Source organism: Podarcis bocagei (genome assembly GCF_964188305.1).
Source record: "Podarcis bocagei genome assembly, chromosome: 2".
Taxonomy (NCBI): Eukaryota; Metazoa; Chordata; class Lepidosauria; order Squamata; family Lacertidae; genus Podarcis; species Podarcis bocagei.
In genome coordinates, this window is record NC_138126.1 from 68,822,573 (window position 1) to 68,849,274 (window position 26,702).

General features: G+C 45.1%; 1 protein-coding gene across 2 annotated transcripts in view; it reads left to right on the top strand.

Annotated features, from left to right (window-relative positions):
• The first annotated feature begins 7,738 nt into the window (after nucleotides 1-7,738).
• The window catches only part of CCDC69 (coiled-coil domain containing 69), a 39,960-nt gene continuing 20,996 nt past the window's right edge, over nucleotides 7,739-26,702 (top strand). Inside the window, exon 1 of one of the 2 annotated variants that reach the window (XM_081181148.1) lies at nucleotides 7,739-8,010. In XM_081181148.1, coding sequence (XP_081037274.1) covers nucleotides 7,963-8,010 — 48 coding nt within the window. In that variant the 5' untranslated portion in view covers nucleotides 7,739-7,962. The remainder of the gene's footprint in view (nucleotides 8,011-26,702) is intronic. The other variant, XM_081181147.1, reaches the window with a different exon arrangement.

Consider the following 26,702-nt stretch of genomic DNA (forward strand, 5'->3'; position numbering starts at 1 on the left):
TGGACCTCGGCACCTCAAATTTCAGTGGTGCCCTGTGCAGTGCCAAAACCCAGCACCCTCCCCCACCTCTCACTTTCTGTTGGATGTAATAGTTGTGGCACCCCAGAAGCTCCGTGCTGGGTGCGACCAGTCGCACACCCCTAGATCCGACTTTGAACAAGTAGCTGTCTAGGATGCAATTATATATAGCCCCAAAAGAAAACATGAATACTGGACTGTGTCAAGGACAGGGAAAGTCAGCTAGAGGAACAAGTAACTGGAAGCTTTTCATATCAGTGATAAGGTTCTCGTGGCAACTGACAAGTTGCCTAAAGATAATACTGTGAGAACTGTCCTTTAGTGGAGCCTATTGACATTGGACAAGGACAATGTCCTTGCTTTTATCCCTTGCAGTAGTCCAATTCTTCTCAGGTTAAATGGTTGACTAGTACAAGAGTCACTGCAGACATTACAGAAAAGCAAAGTTCTGTTTTTTACATGGACGACAGGGCCGTGCCTGGAAATAACGAAAATAATACAGTTGTGGGTTTGAGGGGTCAGTCTAGATGATGCCATTAGTATTGGTGCTTTTTTTCTGAGGGGTATGCAGGAGTACGCATATCCCTGAACATTTTGCGAGTCTACGTTTGACCTCATTGAGGGGCAGTATTTCAATATGTGTAGGAAAATGAGAGTACCCCTAAACATTTTTAATTTTTTTGGGGGGGGGGAGCACTGCTTAGTCCCTTCCAATTCTTGGTGTCCTGTGTACCCAGTGAGTGTTAGACTCTAATAGAGGACTCATTCAATTGTCAAGTAAAACTACCTCAGCAATGCCAAGTGTCAATGCAGGTGTCTCCTTTTTTAAAAGAAGATTGCAGCTGCTCTCTCCCTGTTTCTACTGCATTCAGTCTCCAGCAAGGTTGCTTATTGTTTTCCCTACTGGGGACAAAGTGCTACATTTGTTATTGCAGTCCACGTTCAGTTTTACTTGCTGCTGACTCTAACGGAACATCCCAGCCTTGACGCTTATTGCATAGGAAGCATGCTTAGGACTGCAGTTTTCTTTCTAAATATTTTTATTAACAATTTCAACATACAAACTATCAAAACATATCATATTATTATTTTCTCCCCCTTCCCCCTTCAAACCCTCCCTCCCCCATCCCAGAGACTTCCCATAGCTCCTCTCTCTGATTTCTCAGCACATATTATTCTCTGCATGTTATAAAATTATACATATCCTTACGTTATCTATCTATCATGTTATCAACCAATAAATTTGCATATGTTTATTCAAACCCTGCCAAGGAGTCCAGTTCATTTTGTTGTCTTTTTAGATGATTTGTAAAAAGCTCCTATTCTTCCTTAAAGTCACAGTTGTCCTTGTCCTGCAGTTTGTATGCCAATTTAGCCAGCTCTGCATAACTCATCCATTTTTAATGCAACTGTTCTTTCGTTGGGATTTCCTCATTCTTCCATCCTTGTGCTATCAAGGATTGCAGTTTTCAACGAGCAGCGATGTCCAGTGGCGTAGCGTGGGGGGTGCAGGGGGGGCCGGCCGCACCCGGCGCAACATCTGGGGGTTAGGGTTAGGGGGCGCAAATCCATGGGTTAGGGGGCGCAAATTACTTGCTTTGCCCCGGGTGCTGACAACCCACGCTACGCCACTGGCGATGTCCCCATTTGTTGTGGCTTCAAGTGCTTCCATGTCTCCTGACCGCTGTGCCCATGACCCCGGCTCTTTCCTTTGAATCATTTCCAGGTGGTAAGCAATAGAGTAACACATCACACCGCCTGTGTCAGCATGGCCCGCTTGTCCCTTCAAATGCGTCAGCGATGCTTCGTTCGTTCACGGGGAGCAGCATGACATTGCAATTGCATCCTAAGTCAGGAAAAAAACCTGCTGCAAGTCACCACTTCTGGAAAAAAACCAGACACCACACAACAGGTACAGGAATGCAGCAGCTTGACAGTTACAGCTGGGCGAAACGAATGATTCCAATTCTAGAGAAAACAGCTTGGAAGGAACTTTCCCCAGCCCATATAGAAATGTACTTCCATTTTCTATCCAGCAGGTGGGGCCCCAAACTCCAGAGTACAGTACTCAGGCAGCTGGTTTGGCAGCTTCAGGCTGCTCATGCTGTACACATTGCAGAGTACAGTAGTTCGATTGACGGATAAGAATCAGGTCCCATGAAGGTTTGCAGTGTCACTACCTGCTCCACCAATGCCTGGCAGCCACATCTAGGTGACTGCAGCACAACTAAATTGCTTGGGGCTGCCAGAGGACTCGTATTTTGAAGGGCATCTATGCTACTGAATATAAAAGTAAAAAGGTAAAGGACCCCTGGACGGTTAAGTCCAGTCAAAGGCAACTATGGGATTGCGGTGCTCATCTCACTTCAGGCCGAGGGAGCCGAGGGCTGTATGCAGACAGCTTTCTGGGTCATGTAGCCAGCATGACTAAATCACTTCTGGCGCAACAGAACACCATGACGGAAACCAGAATGCACAGAAATACTGTTTACCTTCCTGCCACAGTGGTACCTATCTATCTACTTGCACTGGTGTGCTTTCGAACTGCTAGGTTGGCAGGAGCTGGGACAGAGCAATGGGAGCACACTGTGTCACGGGGATTTGAATCTACTTAGGGGAGTCCATCTCCACAAGCCAAAGCATAGATTCAACTGAGCATTGAAGTGACAAGTGACACTGGCAACACAAGTTTGCCTTGTTTCCACACCTTGCTCCTAACTGAAGTGCTCTTGAAATGTCTGTCTCCATCTTGCCATACTTGTGAACTTTGTGAGACAAAGTGGAACTCTGGTAGTTATTATACACTTACATTCTTTATTGGGGCTGCCACCCCACTTGCTCTGCTTGACAATCCCCCTACCTGCCAAGCCCCGTTCCTCTGCACCCAGCTAACTCCTTCTCCCTTTATACCCCACCCACCTACTCCCCATCCCCTCTCAGGTTGTCCCAAACCACTCCCACTCCCTCATAACTTGACCCAACTCCTTTTACAGGAGGTTAAGAGGCACTTCAGAGAGCCCAAGTGCCTCCTGAAGTGCCTCCCCCTCCCTTTAAGCAGCTCTCCTGGGCCAATTTCCTCCCACACTACTTGCTTGCTCACTTCCCTGCCTCCCTGCCAGTCTGTCATCATGTTGGAGTTGCCTGTTGGCAGCCATGCAAAATGCAGCATGATGACAGACTTACAATTTTATTATAGAGCAAGGCATCACATTCCTATACTGTAGTTAATAACACACACAAAGCCATTATTTCAGCACTTTATTTAACTAACAGAAATTGTATATCACTTAATTATAATGAAACTTCTAAAAGGGGTTTACTAGAAATATTAAAGTTATTAAGGAAAACAGTTGTAAAATTAAAAACCCTTAAAGATCATTAAAATGAGCAGTAAAGGTGTCTGGGCAGTCTTGCCTAAACATTACCCATTCATCTAACTGATACAGTGGTACCATGGGTTACATACACTTCAGGTTACATACGCTTCAGGTTACAGACTCCGCTAACCCAGAAATATTACCTCGGGTTAAGAACTTTGCTTCAGGATGAGAACAGAAATCGTGGCAGCGGCGCGGCAGCAGTGGGAGGCCCCATTAGCTAAAGTGGTGTTTCAGGTTAAGAACAGTTTCAGGTTAAGAGCGGACCTCTAGAACGAATTAAGTACTTAACCCGAGGTACCACTCTACTTTGTATTACTTCAGACACAAGAGCTCCCCATTATTTTTGCAATTCTGATCTGACATCCTTTGTATGTTTAGGTCTGGGGTTCCCAAGGTGGTGCCAATGAGCACCACAACACCCTCAGATTACAATCTTTATTTTTATTTATTTTTAAAATGAGTATTTGTGTCTTTGCGGATTGTTTGCTTGGGAGCAGGTTGCCTTATTTTTTGTGGGGAGGGTCTTGCTTTTTAGTTTATGTCTCATTCATTTTTTGTTTGACCATCACTAGTTTTTCCTCTGCATGTGACATGGCGATTTTGTGCTGCCCATGAGAGTTCCTTAGATTCTCAAATGTGCCCAAAATGGTTGGACATCCTTGCTTTAAGCAGTAGAGCTCAAAGGCCCAGAGCTGGTTGTGCAGTATACATAGCAAGTGTCATGCTAGAAGCTGCAGCGGCTTTTCCAGGATATTTGCTTTGTGTTTGCTTCCTGCTATTCAGGTTTGGCACACCAAGGCCAGACTGAAATTGTGGGGCACTGCTAACAAGACATGCCCTGAGTTTAAATATCTGCTTGTTAAGCTGGGGGAGTTCAAGAGGCACGCCAATGCCCCTCAGATGCAGGATCCAAGATGGGGTGGAGAGGAAAGGAGGAGGCAGCAGCAACAACAACAGGAAGTAGCTGTTTCCTCTGTCAGCCACTTACCTTGAGTCTGAAAGAGGCTTCCTCCTTCCGCCATCCCACAAATCATATATATAAATAATGAAGTCAGGTGCTGTATTATGGTCAATGTGGTGGGACTGGTCATTGGCCGTTGTTATGGTTCACATTTAAATACCACCTTTATCTTCCAAGGCTCTCAAGGTGGTGGACATGGTCTTCCTCCTCCCCGTTTCAACCTCACAACAACCCTGTGAGGTAGGGCAGGCTAAGAGATGTTGACTGGTCCAAGGTCGTCCAGTGATCTTCCTGGCTGAGTGGGGATTAGAACTCTACTCTCCCAGGTCCCAGCCTAACACTCTAACCATTGCACCACACGAAAGGAACCACACCATGCAATAAGAGTGTCAGGGAAGGTGAATGGAATGGGATATCCTCGAAGAGCGATGGTAACCGGAGCGCTGCAACATTTTGTTGGAAGAGCCTGCTCTCAAGTCAGGCAAAGACATGTGTGAAGAGGCAGAATAAAGTGGAGGTCTGTTGCTCTCCCTGGCCCAGACGGCATTGTGCCAGAAGTCTTGGAGAACCTAAGAACTTAAGAAAAGTCTGCAGGATCAGGCCCATCTAGTCCAGCTGCCTCTTGTGGGAGGAGAAGGAACAGGCTCAGAATATCCCTGAAAAGCAGTGCACTTGCCTCAAGAGCCATATTATGGATGGACACCAAAGGCTCCCAGTTTGCATGTCTTTGGATACAGCCAGCCAGCTGAATGAACTAGATCTCTTCAGCAAAGACCCTTTGCTACACACTAGGATATACTGTATCCCAGGCACCAGGCACCATGCAAATATGGATGCCCCTGTAATTATTTACAGCCAGCTAGTTTAACAGATACTTTTTTCCTTCCAAGGAGGAGGCAACAAACGTGTCCATTTATCTGGATTCCTCCCAGCCAGGCATTTGCCATTCTTCTAACTGAGGGAAGGGTCTTAAGGGATGTAACCGAATCTCGCCCAGGGCCCCTGATTTAAATGGCAACATTTTAAAAACAAACATGTGCTGTAACTGAAGTCTGTAACCACAACACTCCCTGCCATGCTGCTGCCCAGAAAGCAGGAAGCCCGCCCTATCAACATATCCAAAAAGGTTATCGTATTACAGCTAATACTTGGGCTGCTCTGAGGGAAAGGAGACGGCAGGGCTGAGGAACAGCCAAAACCACAACATGCCACAAAACCCGCTGCAGCGCTGCCCTTAAATCCAGACGGAAAACACCACACAAGTGGGAAAAAGAAATGTATGTACCTGTGCAATGTTGCCTGGTTTGAGCAAGGGTGTCAGCCACTATTTGTGTGTGTTTGGGCTGCAGATGCTTGGGATTCTATAGCTGTAATCCTAGAGCTCTTTACCTGGGATTAAAAGGTAAAGCTACCCCTGACCGTTAGGTCCAGTTGCGGACGACTCTGGGGTTGTGGCGCTCATCTCGCTTTACTGGCCAAGGGAGCTGGTGTACAGCTTCCGGGTCATGTGGCCAGCATGACTAAGCTGCTTCTGGCGAACCAGAGCAGCGCACGGCAACACCGTTTACCTTCCCGCTGGGGTAGTACCTATTTATCTACTTGCACTTGGGCGTGCTTTCAAACTGCTAGGTTGGCAGGAGCAGGGACTGAGCATCGGGAGCTCACCCCGTTACAGGGATTCGAACCACCGACCTTCTGATCGGCAAGCCCTAGCCTCTGTGTTTAGACCACAGCGCCACCTGTGTCCCTTACCAGGGATTAAGCTCCATTAAATTCAACAGGACTTCCTTTAGAGCAGACACATGCATAGTATAGCGCTGTAACTGTACATGCTTTGCAGCTGAGGGCCCAGTTTAAAAAAAGATGCCAGGCATATGCAACTCCAAATGCATATATTCCACCAACCCACTCATATCCTGTTTAAAATGGGGCCAAAAGCAGAAAGCGCAACATCACCGTCTTGGGCTTTTAAGGAAAGGCAGGATACAAATCTAAGAAGAAGAAACTCCAGTAGTTCACTCGGTTAGAATGTGGTGCTGATGAAGCCAGGGTTGCAGGTTTGATCCCCATATGGGCTACCTGCATATTCCTGCATTGCAGAGAGTTGTACTTGATTGGCCATTCCAACTCTATGAAATCACAGACAGTGTGGTGTAATGGTTCGAATGTCACAGTAAGTGTGGGAAGACCTGTGTCCAAACCCCTACCCAGCCATGAAACACATAGGCCTAGTTTACATGCATACATATGACTTATATTATTTGTGGCTTTTCTTTTCTTTTTTGCATGGGTTTTAACATCAAAAAAATAGAATTGTCTTTTTAGATTGTTCTTTTTATGCCAGTTTTAATGTATCTATGTTTGTGTTTGTATTTTCCTTAAAATATTATAAGTCTCTTTGAGCTGCCATGGTAAAAAAAGAGAAACTAATAAAATTAATTCATTGCAACTACTTGTCTTTTAGAAGTGGGCAGGGGTGTAGGAAGGGGGTGCGGGGGGTGCGTCCGCCCTGGGTGTCATCCCTGAGGGGGTGACAAAATGGCTCACCGAAGGGGGGGGTGGCACTTAATGTGGGGCCTGTCCTGCAGTGCACCCGAGCCACCGCATCACTCCTGGGAGTGATGCAGTGGCTCGGGCCACTGCGCTGCCTGAAACAGCAGCGTGGGGCTTGCGTCCGCCAGGTGGACTCCATGGGCAGCTCACCGCACTGCCCCTCTGGGTGAATCGCCCCTGCCCCGCCACTCTGGGTGCTGGAGCAGCTAGCTATGCCCTGGGAAGTGGGTGGGATTTTTAAAAGCTACTTCTTTTTCCTCTCAGTTTTAATGCTAGGGTTGTTGTTGTTGTCTGCCTGTCTGGCTGTTTGGCTGTAAGTTGCTTCGGGTTGCCCCAGGCAAGATAAAGTGACTGACAAATGTAATTGATATGATATGATATGATATGATATGATATGATATGATATGATTTTAGAGTGTGGTTGCTGTTTCTATCCCCGTATGGGACAGCTGTATATTCCTACATTGCAGTGGGTTGGACTATAACAGGCACAGGCACAGGCAAACTCGGCCCTCCAGATGTTTTGGGACTACAATTTCCATCATCCCTGACCACTGGTCCTGTTAGCTAGGGATGATGGGAGTTGTAGTCCCAAAACATCTGGAGGCCAAGTTTGCCTATGCCTGGACTAGAATGATCCTCAAGATGTAACTCTACAATTTAATGATTCGATGATTCAATGATTCTTCTTCTTTGGCGATAGAAGTTCCTTGGAGGTCGAGTAGCCCCCTGCATCTCGGACTCCCTCTTGCGGCCGCGTATAATCAACAACCGCCGGTGCTTCTCTTAACTCTCCCGCAGCTGGAGTTTTATCTAGTTTCTCATTCTTTTGCAAGGGAACCATTCGAAGGGGCATCTCTTCGGAGACTTACGGCGCGCGACGGTCTCCGCATGAAGTTCATGCAGGCTGTTGTCAGGTTCACTTTCGGGGTCTTGTCGTCGGAGGAGGCAGCGCGCGGGATGAGGGAGACCTCCCCGTCCCGCGGCGGCGGCGGCTCTTAACCCCTGGGATTCCGCGGAGAGCTTTCCCCGCGCTGCGCTCTGAGAGGGATGGGCTGCAAGGGGAGCAAAATGGGCTGCTGCGAATCGGGAAGAAAGGTAACGGCGGCGGGGGGCGCGAAGTTTTTTAAGGGGAGTTGAAGTTTTGTTGGACGGGTTTCCTTTGACAGGCACCCGGAGGGGAACGAAAGAGCAGCGGGTCTGGCGCGCTAGACACCCCGCATCTAATCGGTGAGCGGGTCAGAGCGGGGAGAGAGACTTTTAGCCTGCAAGAAAGAGAGAGAGAGGAAGGAAGGAAGGAGCAGTTAGCAACCGAGTCACCGTGCTCGACTGCCCCGGAGAAAAGGCTCCTTGCGTGGGAGGAAAAGTTAGAGACACGAGCCCGCCCCGCACCCCCCGCGCGCAAAAAAGAAGCAAGTCGAGGAGCCAAGCTGGAGCCCAGCGGTCACTAAAGTCCTTCCTTTGGGAAGGGGGGCGCGTTGCCCTCCAGCCGCTTCCAAACAAAGAGATTTCTTCCGAAGTATAATCTGAAAGGGAGGGGAGCGCGGGGCAACTTTGGGAACGCGCGATTGGCTGGAAGGAGTGTGGGGGATTTTCGTACCTGGGGAGGGGAGGGGAGGGGGCAGTGAAGTGTCTGTAGACCCGGGTTGCCGCTGTTCGACGGGCGTGTACACGTGGGGCATGCTCAAACTCGCGTCACGTGTGAACGATCTCGCTCTCTGGCCTTTCCCTGGGGGGTGGGAGGGTGGAGGTTGGGTGTGCAAAGCTGCCACAGAGGAGAAAGGATTTCCTCGGGTGGTGGTTTGTTTTGGTTCTTGTTTTTATTATGAATTTTTTTTGTATCTTGTAGTTCTATGTTGTGAGCCCCCTGAGATCTACAGATGAAGCGCGGTAACCAAATAATAATAATAATAATAATAATAATAATAATATAATAATAATAATAATAACAAACAAACAAATAAATAAATAGGTGATGATGCAGGGAAAGTAGTCCGCACGTATTTATGCAGGAATGAATGGTCCTCTTCTTTGCTCGCTTCGAGAAGGAGCCACCTGAGACGCCGGTATTACAGCCACCAGCCCATAGGGGCCCCTCATTCACGGTAGAGGAACATGAGGTGAGACAGGTTTTGAGGATGGCGAATCCGAGGAAGGCGGCTGGACCTGATGGCATCACTGGAAAGGTGTTGAAGGGCTGTGCGGATCAGCTGGCGAGGGTCTTTACTAAGATCTTCAATAAGTCCTTACACCAGTCTATTGTCCCACCCTGCCTGAAGTCGTCAACTATTGTCCCTCTGCCTAAAAAATCCACAATCAGTAGTTTGAATGACTATAGACCAGTTGCACTGACTCCAATCATCATGAAGTGTTTTGAGAAACTGGTGCGCCGTCACATTATTTCCTGTCTTCCATCAACTTTTGACAACTACCAGTTTGCATACAGAGCAAATAGATCCACAGAAGACGCCATCAATACCACTCTCCATGCTGCTCTGTCCCATCTGGAGCAGCCGGGGAGTTATGTGAGGCTGCTGTTTGTGGATTTTAGCTCTGCTTTTAACACTATCCTCCCCCATAGACTGGTGTCCAAGCTAGAGGCGATTGGACTCTCCAACTCCACCTGTCTCTGGGTTTTGGATTTTTTGTCAGAACGTTCTCAGAGGGTTAGAGTAGGGTCACACATGTCCACAGCCCTTAGCCTTAACACCGGCTCACCACAGGGTTGTGTGTTGAGTCCCCTGCTCTACACTCTCTATACGTATGACTGTACAGCCATCTATTCCAGCAACAAAATCATCAAGTTTGCTGATGACACTACGGTGGTAGGGCTCATTTCAGGAGGGGATGAGTCCGCCTATCGGGACGAGGTGGAGCGGCTCTGTGTTTGGTGTGGAGAGAACAATCTGGCTCTTAATACGGCTAAGACCAAGGAATTGGTGGTGGATTACAGGGAAAAAAAGGCAGACATTCAGCCCTTGTATATCAACGGGGAACGGGTGGAGAGGGTGGCGGAATTCAGGTTTTTGGGAGTAGCTATCGATCAGGGCATGACTTGGAGCGCACATACCACTGCTCTGGTGAAGAAGGCCCAGCAGAGAATTTATTTCCTCAGACTTTTAAAGAAGAACAATCTGAGTGAGAGACTGCTGGTGTGCTTCTACCGAGGCTCCATAGAGAGCATTCTTACATACTGTATTTGTGCTTGGTTCTCCGGTTGTACAGCTAGGGAGAGGAAGGTGCTCCAGAAGGTCATAACCACAGCCCAAAGGATTATTGGTCATCCTCTCCCATCTTTGGAAGAACTGTACGGTTCCCGTTGTCTTAGGAAAGCAAATAACATCCTGCAGGATTCATCTCACCCGGGACACGGTCTGTTTGCACTACTGCCTTCTGGCAGGAGATATAGAAACATCAAGTCAAAGACAAATAGACTGAAAAACAGTTTCTATCCAAGAGCTGTGGCCTTTTTGAATGCTGTAACTCGATAGTGTGACCTGGGAGTTTGATGGGTGTGGTGTGGGTGTGGCTGGAATGTGGTTTGTTTGGTTGTTGTTGTTGTTTTGCTTTTGATGTTTTAAGGGATGGCATCCAATTTCGTTGCACTTTGTACAATGTTGCACTTGTGTAATGACAATAAAGAATCTATTCTATTCTATTCTATTCTATTCTATTCTATTCTATTCTATTCTATTCTATTCTATTCCTGCAGGTTGGCTGACACTAGACCCTGGGGTGGGGTAGGGTGGGGTAGGGGTAGTAATTCTGGATCAAGTGATCCGGGGTTAAAACGTAGGTCGTGTATCCTAAATCGCTTCTGGTTGCCGGGGTCATAGGCTGGGTTTCTGAAAACTCGACAAAAAGTTATGTGTGGTCTTTCCAAAGCATCTGCCTGTAATTCTCCAGGGTCGCTCCTGGCAAGTGCTAGATCCCACGTCTTTAAAAGGGAGTGCATTCCATGAAAGGCAGCGGAAATCTCCACTCATATTCTCCGTTGCTACTTTGTTTTTAAGAAAATAAAAGCACTTTTCCAATTATTGTCCTAGAAAGAAGACAGTTGTTTTGGCAATCTTCAGCTTAAGTCAAAGCAAATGTGAGGCTTGTTTGGGAGATAGGATGGGAGCGTGCAGATTCAGGGTGCTGTCTCTGGGTTAGAGGTGAGGGTCTATCCAGCATTGTATAAAGACAGGTTTGGGGTACTTTTATGCGTTCCAGTTGTGTGCTGTTAAATTCAAGTGAGAGATCAGGCAGCTACCCTGAAGCTCTGGTGTACATTTCAAGCTTCTCAAAATCCGAAATCAGGACAATGTCTTCATTCTTGTAAATAGCCTCTTGTTCTCATGCTTGTGTGTGTGTGTGTGCGTGCGTGTTTGATGGCGAAATGTATGATAAAATGTTGATACTGGCAATTTCCTGTTAAAAAAACCACTGCCACAAAACAGCCCACAGCTTTGCTGGAACATTTATGCTGGCTGTTCAGGAACTGGCATATTCTGATTAATGTTTACATCCTTGTCCTCTGAATTTTAATATATTCTCTGATGTTGGGGACCTTTTTTTCTTCCAAGAGCTGCCTTGAGAATAAATTTGGGGGCATATGCTGGCAGTAGGTGGGCACCAAACTCAAAGTACACAGTGCCACCTGCCTTTCTATCTGCCACTCCTTACCCCGTGGACATAGCCAGGATTTATGTTGGGGAGGGGTCAGGCTTCATGTGAGTAGGGGCAGAACCTCAGTTAGTTAAGTATTTTTATTGATTCACTTGCTGGGGGGGGGTGGACAGCTGCCCCTCTGCCCTCCCTTGGCTATGCTCATGCCTTACCTCCACACACACCGCCTTTGGTTATCCACATGAAATTAGGCTGAGGGCTACATACAATCCTTGCACTACAGGTTCCCAACCCTGGAATAGACCATTAAAGCTGCATAATATACAACAGCATACAGAACACACTTACCTGGGAGTAAGTCCCACTGAACATGTGTAGGATTGCACAGTTTGTCTATATAAGTTACAGAGTAGCTTGAATGAAAAAAGCTGTGCTGCCTTTTCTTTCAGTGGTCAGTTATCTACCACAAAATACAGCATTTCATTTTACATGACCAAGCAAGATGAATTCACTTTTGAATCATGTTGTTTGAATAAGTCTGTCTCTGATTGCCACGGTCAGGTGTGACTGTTTCTGCTTCCTGATTCGGTCAGATTGCTATAACAACAGATTTCATAATGTGTCGTTGTTAATTTCTAAGAGATACTGTATGTGCGTTCTCAAGCCACTGATCACAAAACTCTGTCTTCTGTTCACAGAAGGGATGGGCCATTGTTACAGACTGGCAAAGAAAACACGCTTTGCCCATGCTCAGAAGTGCCCTTGCTTTCAATATGGCACAATGAGCACATTTTTCTAGGGCTGAAGCCTGATGAGCTTGGCTCAAATGAAGCCTTGCCAAAATGATGGGGCAAACCCCAGCATATAACTTAATCTTTCTGCAAGTAAATATTCATAAGCTTTCACTGTCCATAAACATTCCTTTCTTGACACACATTTTTGCTCATTTCTCAGGGAAAAAGAGATCTCAGAAGACAAACATGTTATTCTATATGTTTGAATTCTGTGGGAAGGTTTACTAAAGAACATCTGTGACTGTTGCTCTTTTCTTCCTTTCTTTTTTTCTTTTTTGTTGCAGCGTGCACCTGTCTCTACTCAATAAATATGCTTAACTGTATTGCAAAGTACGTTAATCCCCTTATAAGCAAAGTCAAACAATTTCCTATCAAGCCAGTCAGAGCTGTGACAGCAACTTTTCTCCAGTTTGCACTACATTTTAAAATTGCAGTGAGCAGGAGGGACAGGGTTTGGGAGATTACTTTCAGAGATATGGAAAGAACTAGAATGGGAACATACCATGCCCTCAAATTACTACTATCCATAGTTAGGAGAACTTACACCAAGCAAATCTGAGTGACAGCTTCTGACAAATTTCACACCATGAATATCATCTTAAAGTATTCCGTCCCTACACTAAGCTAGACAAATCTCAGTTTCCCAATTTTTCAATCTTAAAATCAGCTTTCCACATTGGTTTGTGAATGTTCTTTTTAAAAGTCAGCGTGGAAATCAACACACATTTGTATGTGCATGTTTCCTAATCTACACATTTTTGCTAGGAATTTCCCCCAATTTTTGTATATTATTTTCACAAATATATGCACACTTCCCCCTAATAGATGTTGTTTGGTTGGACAACTGCATGCCAAAATTTGGAGAAGTCTGAATTGTGCATGCACATGAAAGCTTATACCCAGAACAAACTTAGTCAGTCTCTAAGGTGCTACTGGACAAATTTTTAATTTTTTAATTTATTTCAGCTGCATTTGGGTTTGTCTATTGGTTTGGGAAATATGAATTCACTTAAACGGCTCCTTTGAACAGAAGCAAGCAACATTCGATAACTATCTAAGGTTTCTTCAGAATAGTATTTTATTTATTTATATTAAAAATTATAAACTGCACCGAGTCCAATAATAGATTTTACGGTGGCATGGAAATAAATTTAAAACTACAAATGCATTATATTATAATACAAACCAAAAATATGATAAAATTAAGAGAGGTGAAACATAAAACCAGCTAAAACTATCACAATCTAAATTGCCCAGTGCACATAAAAAGGTTTTAACAGTGTAGCACAAAGAATACAGTGTCCACACTAAATGTCTCGGGTTCAACAATCCCCAGCATCTCCAGGTAGGATTTAGAAAGACACCTGTCTATATACAATACTGACCAATGATTTGGCTCTGTAGAAGGCAGCTTCCCCGCACATCACAGAGAGGGCTATTCAAAAGCTTTGTCTCACCACGCAGTAACCTAAATCCCGTGCTTCTTGCACATGTGCAAGAATTGAGGTTGGAAACTTACACCACCACCCCTTGGCACTTACTCAAAAGAAGAGACAAATACCCTCCGAGTGGAGAAGGTTTTGACTTTGGGATCCTAGCCAGCGTTAATCTGCTCAGGTGGAGCTGTTCAGCTGCTGCTTTGCCATTTCAGGCCTGTGGGCTCTGGTAGGCCTCAGCCTTTCCTGTCATTTATTTTTGTTTCTCCCAAGAGTGAGAAGATAAGGAAGCGATTGTCTTGGTGCAGCACACCAGAATCCTGTGGGGATGTGTTCAATAAGAATGCTGCTGTGCACTGCCAGGATATTGCAGAGACACATTATATCGGGGTGTGGAATTCCTCCGCCTGCCACAGGACAACACGCACTCTGTTCTTGCAGTCTGATCTCCGATGGAGAGGAAGGCTGGGAGATACCTTGCCATCTTGGAAGATCGGGGCTGAGCCCTGGCTTCCTCACCCCAGACCTGGATTGAACATATTGCACTGTTCAGAGAACGGCACTACATCCATTGGGTGGCCACATATTCGACTTTAAAGAGGCCATTTCCTCTGCTTGAATAAGTCTTCTCTTTTAAGGGATGTCTGGTCCAAGTCTGGTAGTCAAGATGAAGAGTCACAGAGTGTAGACCCATGAAACTGATGGGCATGACTTAACTTGGGTCATAAGTCATGTTCATCAGTTTCAGGGGTCTACTCTGTGACTCTTCATCTTGACAACCAGACCAGGTCACCTTAACCTGAGGGGATAAAACCCAAAGGCAGGAGAGCAGGTTACTAGAATGTGGCCGGCAACAGTTGGTGTGGGGACAAGAGACTAAGCAGGCACACAAGCACCATGCTGAGATATACTGTACTTCTATTTACATTATAGTAATGGCTCCTCAGTTTGAATCCTCTTGGGTTTTATGGTGGTGCATTAAGTGGCCATCCTAAGCAACAAGTTATATAAAATGTAAGGAAGCAGAACCTGATCAGCAGGCTAGAACAATGTACAAGGAAGAGGAAACACTGGGCATAATTGTGTGGGAATAAGAGGGCGTTTGGTGGGGGCTTTTCACGCATTCTTGGGTTGCAGTTAACCATCTCTTTGTGCTGTGACCTGTACTTTAAAGTGATAGTAGCCTTGATCATCAACTTTGCATAGGAAGTCAGAACACTGGTCTATCTTTCTAGCTCAGCATTGGTGACAGAGCAGTGGCTGTCCGGGGTTTCAGGCAGGAGTCCCCTCTGGCCTGACTTGGAGATCCTGGGGATTGAACCTGTGACCTTTTGCAAGCAAATCAGGTGCTTAACCACTGAGCTACAGCCCATTCCCAACAACCCCCCCCAAATGATCATCTGTGATCTTCCCAGGCATATATTAAGCAGCTGAAGAAGACAGTCCACAAATTGTCAACAGAAGGTTACATGGACAGCACTTCCAACCAGTTTTCAGAGTGGGAAGATGGCTATCGACCTCTTCTTTCTTCTTTCCATGTTTTGATTGCTGTGCTCTCTCTTCTTCCGTATAAGTATGGTGGTCTGCCTGAGAGAGAAGTGACTATCCTATGAGGCAGGAGTGAGGCCTGTGGCGTTTCAGACCTTGCTGAACTACAACTCCCATCATCTCTGATCATTGCTGAACTACAACTCCCATCATCCCTGATCATTGGCTATGCTGCCTGAGGCTGATGGGAGCTGGAGTTCCATCTGGAGGACGACTGATCAGATGGAAAAGAAGAAGCCACAGTCTTTTCCTTAATAGGAAATGCCTTGAATGGGCTGCTTGTGGGGTTGGATTGGAGAAGAAGTATTTGAGAAGCAGCTCAGTTCAGAAGAGACCGCTTGAATAGTGTGTCCTAGAGGGCCTTCTGGCGGTTCCCTCATTGCGAGAAGCAAAGCTACAGGGAACCAGGCAGAGGGCCTTTTCGGTAGTGGCACCCGCCCTGTGGAACGCCCTCCCATCAGATGTCAAAACGATAAACAACTACCTGACATTCAGAAGACATCTTAAGGCAGCCCTGTTCAGGGAAGTTTTTAATGTATGATATTTTAGTGTTTTTTGGTTTTTATGGAAGCCGCCCAGAGTGGCTGGGGAAACCCAGCCAGATGGGCGGGGTACAAATAATAAATTATTAGTAGTAGTAGTAGTAGTAGTAGTAGTAGTAAACTGCCGGACTTCCGGGTTGACGCGATCTGGAAATGGCGGATTCCCTCCGAGCTGCGGAGGGAATCGGCTCTACCGAGGACGGGTCTTTGCCGCGCTGGCGACGCGGGGACCCTTAAAAACCGCAGGCGCGGATGCCTGCGGACTGAAGACTCGGCGGGTGCCTTAAGCGCCCCCCCTGATCCACGAAGAGCCTTTTTAAAGGCTGCGGAGAGGATACGGGGGTGGCGTGGCACTGAGAGTCGATCGCTACCTCGGTGGAGCGAAGCCGCGAGCCATGACCAGAGAGCGCTGACTTCCTTCCTTGAAAATTTGGACTGAAAGAATCACCCGTGAGTAAGACGGATTGGGACTTTAAAAATTTACCCTGAATTGGAGACGACCGGGGGGTGTGCTAAAAGGAAGTCCGCACCCCCCCCTTGCAGACGATCTAAGCAACGACATAAGAGCTAAGCTGGAGAGCCTACCCTTGGTGGGGTGAGTCAAAAAGGACATTAACTTTCAAGATTTGGCTAAAGGAAATTTTGGGCTGGAGAGTGGAGTTTTGGAAACCTTCTTTTTGTTTTAAACAACCCCCCCTCCCGGGCTCGGGAAAGTCCTGCCTTTGTGCCTGTGTAAGAGCTGCGGAGTTTGACAGCTGTCAAAGCTGTCAAACGGGCGGTTTAAAGTGAAAAAATCACTATTCAAGATCCCTCTGGACTAAGACGAGTTATAATTGAGCTAAAATTGTTGGAAACAAAGTAACAATAATCTGTTAAAGGACTGTTGGAGAAAAGACTAATAAGTAACCAGATTCCCCCTAGGGGGAATTCTGTGAAATTACAATGGATACAATGGCTGTGGAAGGAAAGTTGTTAATGGAAATCGAAAGGATGTTTCAATTGGTGGGAACTTTACAAGAGCAGAGTTTGGCCATGAATAAACAACTTGTGACTATGACCTTGGGAACAGGCAACTCTGCTCTTTGTATTGAGGACCTGAATGAGAAAGAATCCACAGCTGAATGGGAAACAATAGCTACAGAGGTGGAAGAGACTAAACAACAAGAAAAAGAAGAAGCAACCTTGGGAAGCAACAACCAAAAGCTGACATCTGTGGAACACAAGCAAGGAGATGCTGGGAACTCATCAACCACAAGTCTGCGAAAGACACAGAAGAAGAAGGAGGAGGTCCCGGGGCAATATGGAATACAGGAACTTAAAATAAAGAAATATGACTGGGGCCTCCGTTTGGACTCTGATTTTGATGATACAGGCTTTGTGGAAATTTTTCAGCAGTTACTTTCAAATCTCCTTGTGGGAAGAGAATACACTTTGATGGTGAAAGAACTTTTTCCAGACTCGACGACTGACATAAAGGACTACCAACAAGACAGGCGGAGAGGGACTGAAATTGACTTGAAAGCCTCGGACGTGAGAAACCCAGGCTGAGAATCTCGAATTTGGATTTTCTTGGGAACTGGGATGCACGAGGGGGGGTGGGGGGAAGTCAGGAAACAAGGTTATGAAATGGGGATTTGCTGATTTTATACATGTTTTTGTTTTGTGTCTTTTCTTTGTGTGTGTTTTGTCTTTATAAAAGCAGAAAACCAAATAAAAATTTATAAAAAAAAAGTAGTAGTAAACTGCCCAAGTCCAAGTAATACTTGTGTCACACCTGCAGTTAATTTGTACATAAAACCTGTTATATATTATAATATTTTATATGCCAATGGCCATAACAAAACAGTCCAGTGAGCTTTATATATTGGAGAAAGGTCTGAAGGAAAACTACCCTTTAACCTACTTACATGAACTGATGCTGATGTAACATTCATCTTCCAAGTTTCCATTGAGGAATATGCATTAACAAGGTTGCATCATAGTAGAAGTAGTAGTAGTAATTTATTTATACCCCACCCATCTGGCTGGGTTGCCCCAGCAACTTTGGGCAGCTTCCAAAACATATAAAAACATAACAAAACATCAAACATTAATAGCAACGATCTGATCCAATATAAAAAGTCACAATAACAACGAATCTAATGCTCACCTTTTTTGGCCAAATTACGTTGTGAAAATTAAGGTGCACATTAGATTCCATGGCACATTTACATTTGCCAGCAAATACTTTTTTTTATTTCAAGGCTCTGAAAATTGAGGTGCACGTTAGATTTGATGGTGAATACATGGATTTTCCAGGGATCCTCCAGGGATACATGTCATGGAGGGAAAGTATATGAAGCCTACTTTGCAAGCAGCCAGAAATTCAGACAAAGGAATACTTCTTCTACTCTTGTCCCTCCCTTTGGGTCATCTTTCCATCTGCAACTGAGGTTAGGAACACACCCTGTGTCAAAACCAGACACCTGTCCTAAAAGAGGAAACAGTCAGTAACAATGCACTATTATGCATCTCTGTTCAGAACTAAGTCCTATTTAGTTCCATGGGACATGCTCCCAGGGAAGTGTTTACTGGACTGCAGCCCCAGAGGCATGAACAGAGGCCAGGAAATGGAGAATGATTGTTAGCATATGTGGCAGGGTCCAGCTGCTCTTCTGCATCTCCATTACCTTCTTGTGTTCTGCAAGAATATCGTAACATTCTCTCAATACAGCTGCATTGCAAAAGCAGTGACTCATTTAAAAAATGTAGCAAACAGGCACAGAGACTCAAGCAGCAAGAGTTGTACTAGAAGCCTTGACTGGACCATTATGGGATGTGCATGATTGCACAGCAGGTGATCCCAAGGGAATTCAACAAAATCAATTCCTCTAGAGGTGTGTGTGTAGGTCACATGCATTGCTCAGGAATTATAAGAAACCCTGCAATCAGTACAGTTTTGAAAAGTTAAGTTATACCATCATGTTTCAAAATGGTTAGGGGTGCCACATGTCCAGATTTTCCGGACATTACTGGGATTTCAAAGGCGGAACTGGTGGAATTTCTGAAAGGTGGTGTTTTGTCAATCAAAAAAATTGTGGGGGTTTTTGGCGTTTTGTAAAGAAAAGCTCAGGGACGCAGGTGGCGCTGTGGGTAAAACCGCAGTGCCTAGGACTTGCCGATCGTATGGTCAGCGGTTCAAATCCCCGCGGCGGGGTGAGCTCCCGTTGTTCGGTCCCAGCTCCTGCCCACCTAGCAGTTCGAAAGCACCCCTAAGTGCAAGTAGATAAATAGGTACCGCTTTATAGCGGGAAGGTAAACGGCGTTTCCGTGTGCTGCGCTGGTGCTGGCTCGCCAGAGCAGCTTCGTCACGCTGGCCAAGTGACCCGGAAGTGTCTGCGGACGGCGCTGGCTCCTGGCCTCTAGAGTGAGATGAGCGCACAACCCTAGAGTTGGACACGACTGGCCTTCAGGTACCTTTACCTTTAAAGAAAAGCTTAACAACTCTCAGGGTGTCCTGGTTTTTTACTTTTTGAAAGATGGCAACCCTAAAAATGGTGTCCGGTTGTATCCAAACATAGACAAAAAAACTGCTCATTGATCTCAGGCACCATCATGCAAAATTTAGTTGTGATGTCTTACGCAGTGTCCAAATGCATAGAGAACAGACAAAACAACAACTTTTCAAAATATATATGCTATAGACATGCGTGCGCGCACAGAACCCCATAGCAGCAAGCACGCGTTTTACACAAAGTTCTCATTCTCAGAAGCAGCACATGAAGGCAACTATAATAATGGGTAGTATGGAGTTAAACATTGTCTGTAATTATTATGAGTTCGTGCTCCACCCTTTTGTTTGTTATGCGGTTACTTTCATTTTCCCATGAAATTGCATTTACCTGTTAACCCAGAGGTTTTCAACCCTTTTGAATCCATGGCTCCCTTGGCCAACTAATTTCTTTCTGTGGCACCCCTGTGGGGCTCAGGAGCCCAGTTAGCTCACCGCTTGCTTGCAGAGCCTGCAGCCCCACACCCTTTTTCAAACACCCTCCCTTGTGGAGTGTTCCCTCAGCTTCCTCTCCTCTCCCTTCTCCTTGGGAGTCCTCCAGACAGAGGCCACTACCGCTCCTTGTATCTGAGCCCCCGCCGGCCTGCCCCAAAGAGAGGTGCTTCCTCACACTGCCCCACAGGGGCCTAGGAAGAGGATTCCCCTATTTGCCTGGGGAATTTGTAGCCAGGGCTCCTATTGTAGCACCCTGCTTGTGGTTAACGCTTAGCTGGAATGAAATATTCAACGCAGCAATAGAGAAATTAAAATAATAATTTATTTGTCAGACAAATAAATGAGAGGCACAGTGGTATATGGTTACCAAGCTCTGGCCTGGCCTCCTGCCATTATGGCCAGCACTTATATTCCCTTAATCCAGCCCCCTTTGCTCCTCCTGTGGCTGCCTCTGTCCAATCAGCCTGGTTGGATTTCCTATTGGCTGATTGCTATAACCAATCCTAAAAGATACACCCATATCCTCCTGTCCTTATATGGAACACAAAGAGCTATATATTGTTACATCTATAAATGACAAATAAGTAGTAATATATCTTACATGTGTCTCAACAAGGAATCTTAATTACCAGCTCACCTCTTGCCCTCCTTGCCCTATTGCCTTCTAAAACAAATGGTTAATCTTAAATTTTTATTTTAAACATATGTCAAGGATCTTGAGTTTCACATCAACATTGAAAGATCTCCTTCATTTGAAGGTTTCTAAACAAATGCCTGACAGCTATATATCAGGACTGCTTGGATGGCGTCTTCCTGTCTGGCAGGGGGGCTAGGCTGGTGGCTGACTTAATTTCAGGATAAATACAACTCTTACAACTATATGAAATAAGAATCTAGCATTTCTTAAATCCTTTGCATAATTACATTTAAGCAAATATATTTAATACATAACATAGGTAGCCTTTTAAAAGGAATAAGGCCTTTGTAAAGTAGAAAAGGAACTCAGTAAAAAAGCCGCTTCAAAAGAAGCCTCTTCAGTTTACACACACCCCCTTCAGCCAGCTGCTTTTCCCAACATTTATTGCCCTCTAACTCTCTCAGTTTAAGAAAGAAACAGCTTTAAAAAGACTTCCCAAAAATGCTCTCTTCCAGCTAGATGCTTCTCCATTTGGTCTTGGCCTTTTAACCTTAGAAAGAAGATCTGGCTCATTTTACTGGGAGGCACATTGGTATTATTTTACTATTTACTCATTCCTAATTATGTTTATCTCTGCTTTTTTTATCTTCTGTAATATGTAGGGTCAGTGTCTTCACTCTCAGTCTGTAATTCCAGCTTTTACGACTTTGAGAATTGTTTTCTGCTATAAATCAAGGGGCCCCTTGTCTAGGAGGAAAACATTGCCAAGGTTCTCTAAGCAGCTGGCCTTCTGCCTGGCATGAAACTTTTGAAAATCTAAGCCCATTTAATTTAGGAACCTGATCAAACATTAATAAAATGCAGGCTTATGCCTGATGCCTCACTATAACAAACAGCCACACAAGCCTTTGGAAGGCAGAGACACAAGAGGGCATCAGAGGAGGGAGGGAAGGAAAGAGGGACAGAGGCCAGTGTTGCCTGCGGCACCCCTGACCATCATTCATGGCACCCCAGGGTGCGCCACAGCACACTGGTTGAAAACCACTGTGTTAATTGATAAACAGTCCCTCTTTCTGGGTCTGCAAAGTGAATAACCCTTTTTTATATGAAATAAGAACTTAACAGCATTAAGCCTGTTTCTTGGTGACCCTTCCTGATAGTAGGTGGAGGTTCACATGCCAACTAGATACTTCTACCACATAAATGAAAATGCCCTACATGGGGTTTTTTTAATTAAAGAAATAGGGAACCCAGAACATCAGGGGGAAAGGTTCTAGTCTTCTATGTGTGTGAGAACCCATGGGAAAACATTCCCTCAGAGGAGCCCTCGCCAGGACTCCGGAGATTGGTATGCCCCTTTTTTGTTTGGCAGTGCACACAGCAACTCGCAGTGAAGTCACAAAATCAGAAAAGTCTATTAGCACAGTTATGAACTCACACAAGACACCCACAAGAAACAATAAACTATGTTGCGTAAAATAAATAAAATGGGTTGTATGCAACATGGCACTAAGTGCACAGTTTCGTCAGCACAAAGATTTCTTCTTGCACAGTTCCCTCACCACCACTTGCAGGTTTCCAGAGCAGATGTGGGGAGGGCACTGGGTGGCTACAGTGGGAGGCGGAGGAAGCAGTAATCCTTGTGCTGCCAGGACAAGTTACCGGGAAACCACCCAATGGAGTCACATACCCTCCAACACTTATCTGATGAAAATAGGGGCGCCCCACTCCATAATGATAATTTTATTATTTATACCCCACACATCTTCCTGGGTTGCCCCAGCCACTCTGGGCAGCTTCCAGCATATATAAAAACTTAAAACATTAAACATTTTAAAAGCTTCCCTATACAGAATTGCCTTCAGGTGGCTCGGGGGTTGGATGATGCCATACCCTCCAATGAAAATAGGGACATCCTAAGGAAAAGTGGGACATTCCGGGATCAAATCAGAAAATGGGACAGCTTCTCTAAATCAGGAAGGTCACTTGGAGACACTTGGAAGGTCTGGAGTCACAGTAAATCTAACAGGATCATTTAAATCTGATCCTGCTCTCATAAGAGAGGAGATCTGGGCTTAAATGAGGTGGGTAAAGTATGGTGCAGGGCAGGACCCCATTCAGCAGAATGGGCAGGAGGGGCCTCAGACACAGCAACAGGGCTGGGTTACTGCATTTTTAAAGTCAGCGGAGTACAGTGGTACCTCGAGTTACAGACGCTTCAGGTTACAGACTCTGCTAACCCAGAAATAGTACCTTGGGTAAGAACTCTGCTTCAGGATGAGAACAGAAATAGTGCGGTGGCGGCGTGATGGGCCCCATTAGCTAAAGTGGTACCTCAGGTTAAGAACAGTTTCAGGTTAACGGACCTCCGGAACAAATTAAGTTCTTAACCTGAGGTACCGCTGTAATTCATATTTTTAATGAAAGGGGAATCTTTTTCCTTCTGGTAAAACCATTCACTCCAGAGTCTAAAATTACCTAATTGTACCACTGGCCATATTTTGGGGGTGTGCTTTGTGGATGAGCTGAACCCTAGTCCTAGTCAAGCACACTTCTAGTGCTGTAGCTGAGATTGAGGAGAAAAAGGAAAACAAGAAGCGTAAAGGAACACACAGGTTCCTGCAGACAGGAATTTTGCAACACTCTTTGCTCTAAAAATTGGTGCTATATTTTGTTTGAGAGAGAGAGAACTGGGGCTATGTTTTCACAGGTATACACTGTATAATATAGAAACTGGGATTAGCCATAACTTCCTGCTCTATATTGGGGTGAACATTTACAACACCTCATCCTTAAGGAAATGTCAGATAACAGAAATCTAGAGCTTGATTGGGCCAGGACAAGTTACCATATTTTTTGCTCTATAAGACTCGCTTTTTCCCTCCTAAAAAGTAAGGGGAAATGTGTGTGCATCTTATGGAGCGAATGCAGGCTGTGCAGCTATCCCAGAAGCCAGAACAGCAAGAGGGATCGCTGCTTTCGCTGCACAGCGATCCCTCTTGCTGTTCTGGCTTCTGAGATTCAGAATATTTTTTTTCTTGTTTTCCTCCTCCAAAATCTAGGTGCGACTTATGGTCTGGTGTGTCTTATAGCGCGAAAAATACGGTAATATGTTAAGTCCTAAGCCATGATGATAATAGGATAAAAGGTGTTGTAACTAAATTTTGCCTACCAGACAAGCTGAAAAGATGAAACTTGGCAGTGGTTTGGGGTTCATGACGTTGTTAAATGTTCTATCCGCAGAGGTCCAGGGCATATGTTTTTACTTAATTTTAATTAAAAGTCTTTCCATATTGCCAAATAAAATAAAATAAAAAGATGGTTGCTGCACAGTTCTAAATGTTTCACAAGCTCACACATTTCATAAAGCTGGTCACTAATTACAGTATAGGGCCTGACTGATCCACAAAGTGCTCAGCATCAGCACATGTTTACACAGCGAAGTAAATAATAATAATAATAATAATAATAATAATAATAATAATAATAATAATAAATTTATTTATATCCCGCCCTCCCCAGCCGAAGCCGGGCTCAGAGTGGAAGTAGTCTTTAGAAACTGTAGTTAGGATTGCAGCCTAAGTTTAACCCTACATTATGTCCATTACATGTACGGTAATTGTCTACATTTACACACACAAAAACCAATGTTCTTTCTTCCAGATCTAAATCTAATCAATAGAGCATTCCAGTTGGCTATTGATTAATTTCCAAGTTCTGGAGTCTGCAGTTCTTGGCTAATTGGAACCATTGGCCTAGAAAGAGTAAGGCCAGCAAGTTGGAGGGAAAGGACTTTCCATGTGGTGTCTCGTGCCTTCTGCCAAGTTTGTGATTAAGTAAAACTTCCATACCACTTCCCAAACCACTGCTGTAAAGCAACGGAAATGACTGGGAGCATTCCAGCTTTAACAGCACATTGACAGGGAGACAGGCAGCTCAAGGAATGAGGCTCTCCCCTTCTCTCTTTGACTTGCCATATGTGTTTTGTTTTTTTAATTATGGTGATTTGCCACAGAAGAAAACCCCTTGTGTATGGATGCATGTAATGTAGAAAATCATGACTTTATAATGCTCCACAAAAGCCATATTAACTCCTTATATGTCTTTAATCTTCAACCCCATGCATAGTGGCTGGAGCTGACAGAGATACCCATTTAAACCAAGATAACTTGCTTCAGTTCCAAATAACATTGCAGAGATCACAGATACAGAAGATGATTATTTTTCCAGGGATTGTGAATGAAACGACCCAAATTCTCACTGTATATGTGTGTGTGTGTGTTTAATTTTCATTTTCATTCAACTGCATTTCCCCCCATTATTTATTTATTCCTGAATGTGATTGAAATTCTTGCCTAATTAATTAAAAATATTTATAAACAACAACAGCCTGCATCTTTCCAGGATCCCAGAGCACAAACTTGTCTGAAGTGCTGTTTGATGCTTTAAAAACCATCTGTTGACAGGACCCTTTGATTCATAGCAGAGCAGCTGAGGAAGGCATTTTGCTATCAGAAATTAATCTCTCTCTTTTTGTTAGTAACTGTAATACACACAACAGATACATGTGCTCTTCTTTCTTACCCAGCTATCTATCTTTACACACACTGTATTTAAAAAAAAACAACCCACCCAGACTCATAGGGTTACTGCAGCACTCCCTAACATCTATATCCTATCCTCAAAACAGTGCCCAACCTCACTCTACTGCTCTCTGAATTTGGATGCTACCTTTGATTAGAAGCAGATGCTATGCAGCTATTTTATATCTTGAAACATCTTTCCTCCTCCACCGCATACATAGCATTCTACAAAGAGAAAACCTGGCAGAGATCGGCTCTAGTAGTTAGTGCAGCAAATGTAGGACAGTGTGATCATGTACAGAACAAGCAGTGCCCAAAACTCTCTGCTTTGTCTCACTGGGCACTGATGCCCACATCATTATGTTTTTAAAGTCCTTTTGCAGCCCGCAGCTTCCCAAAACATTTTGCATGAACTTCTTCCTTTAGAGACATAGCAGCGGACAGCAAATCCTTCGAAGTCTGTTTTGCGAAATAATTGCAGAAATTCCAAGTGCCAGGATGAGTTTTAAAGGAACTGTACTAATTCTCCCTCCCCAATTTACCCGTGGCTCTTTCTTGCATTCTATATAGTGGCTGGAGTTGTGAGCGGGGATGAGCTATAACCCTCCAGATGTTCCTGAACTACAACTCCCATCATCCCCATGCTGGCTGGGGCTGATGTGAGCTGGAGTCCAATAACACCAAAGTTGTAGGTTCGATTCCTGTATGGGGCAGTTGCATATTCCTGCACTAGGGTCCCTTCCAGCCCTACAATAGATAAAGCAACAGATTCACCATTCCTGCTGTATGAGATCAGAAGAAATGGTGGCTCAGAACGGCAACAGACACCAATGCCTTTGGTAGTCCATGAAGGAAGCAAAAGACCCATTCACTGGCTGTTCTTTCCTCCCCACCCTTACTCTTGGGGGTATTTATTTATTACATATCCTACCTTTCTTCCAAGGAGTTGAACTACCTGTGAGGTAGTTTAGGCTAAGAGGCAGTGACTGACCCGAGGTCTCCAAAGGTACCTCATGGCTGAGTGGGGATTTGAACCCAGCTCTCCCAGGTTCTGGTCAGCACTCTAACCACTACACCACACAAGGGGGGCCAAGGTGACAGGCCTTTCCTGCTCCCTTAAATCTCACAAGCACCAGAGACTTGCATTTAATTTGTACCAAAATAGGTTGCATGCCAACCTTGTGAGGATTTTTTTAAAAAAAGAGTACTATTGTAACAATATTTGGGACTCTTAATACGAACAGGTCTGCCTGTGCTCACCCACTTCACCTCCTCAATCTGCTAGGAAGCGGGTGGCACTGTGGTCTAAACCACTGAGTCTCTTGGGCTTGCCAATCGGAAGGTTGATGGCACAATGGGGTGTGCTCCCATTGCTCTGTCCCAGCTTATGTCAACCTAGCCCTTCAAAAGCACACCAGTGCAAGTCGATAAATAGACAGCGCTGTGGCGGAAAGGTAAACGGTGTTTCCATGAGCTCTGGCTTCCGTCACGGTGTTCTGTTGCATCAGATGCTGGCCACATGACCCAAAAAGCTGTCTGTGGACAAACACCGGCTCCCTTGGCCTGAAAGCAAGATGGGCGCCGCAACCCCATAGTCACCTTTGACGGGACATAACCATCCAGGGGGCCTTTACCTTACCTTTGTTGTTTAGAC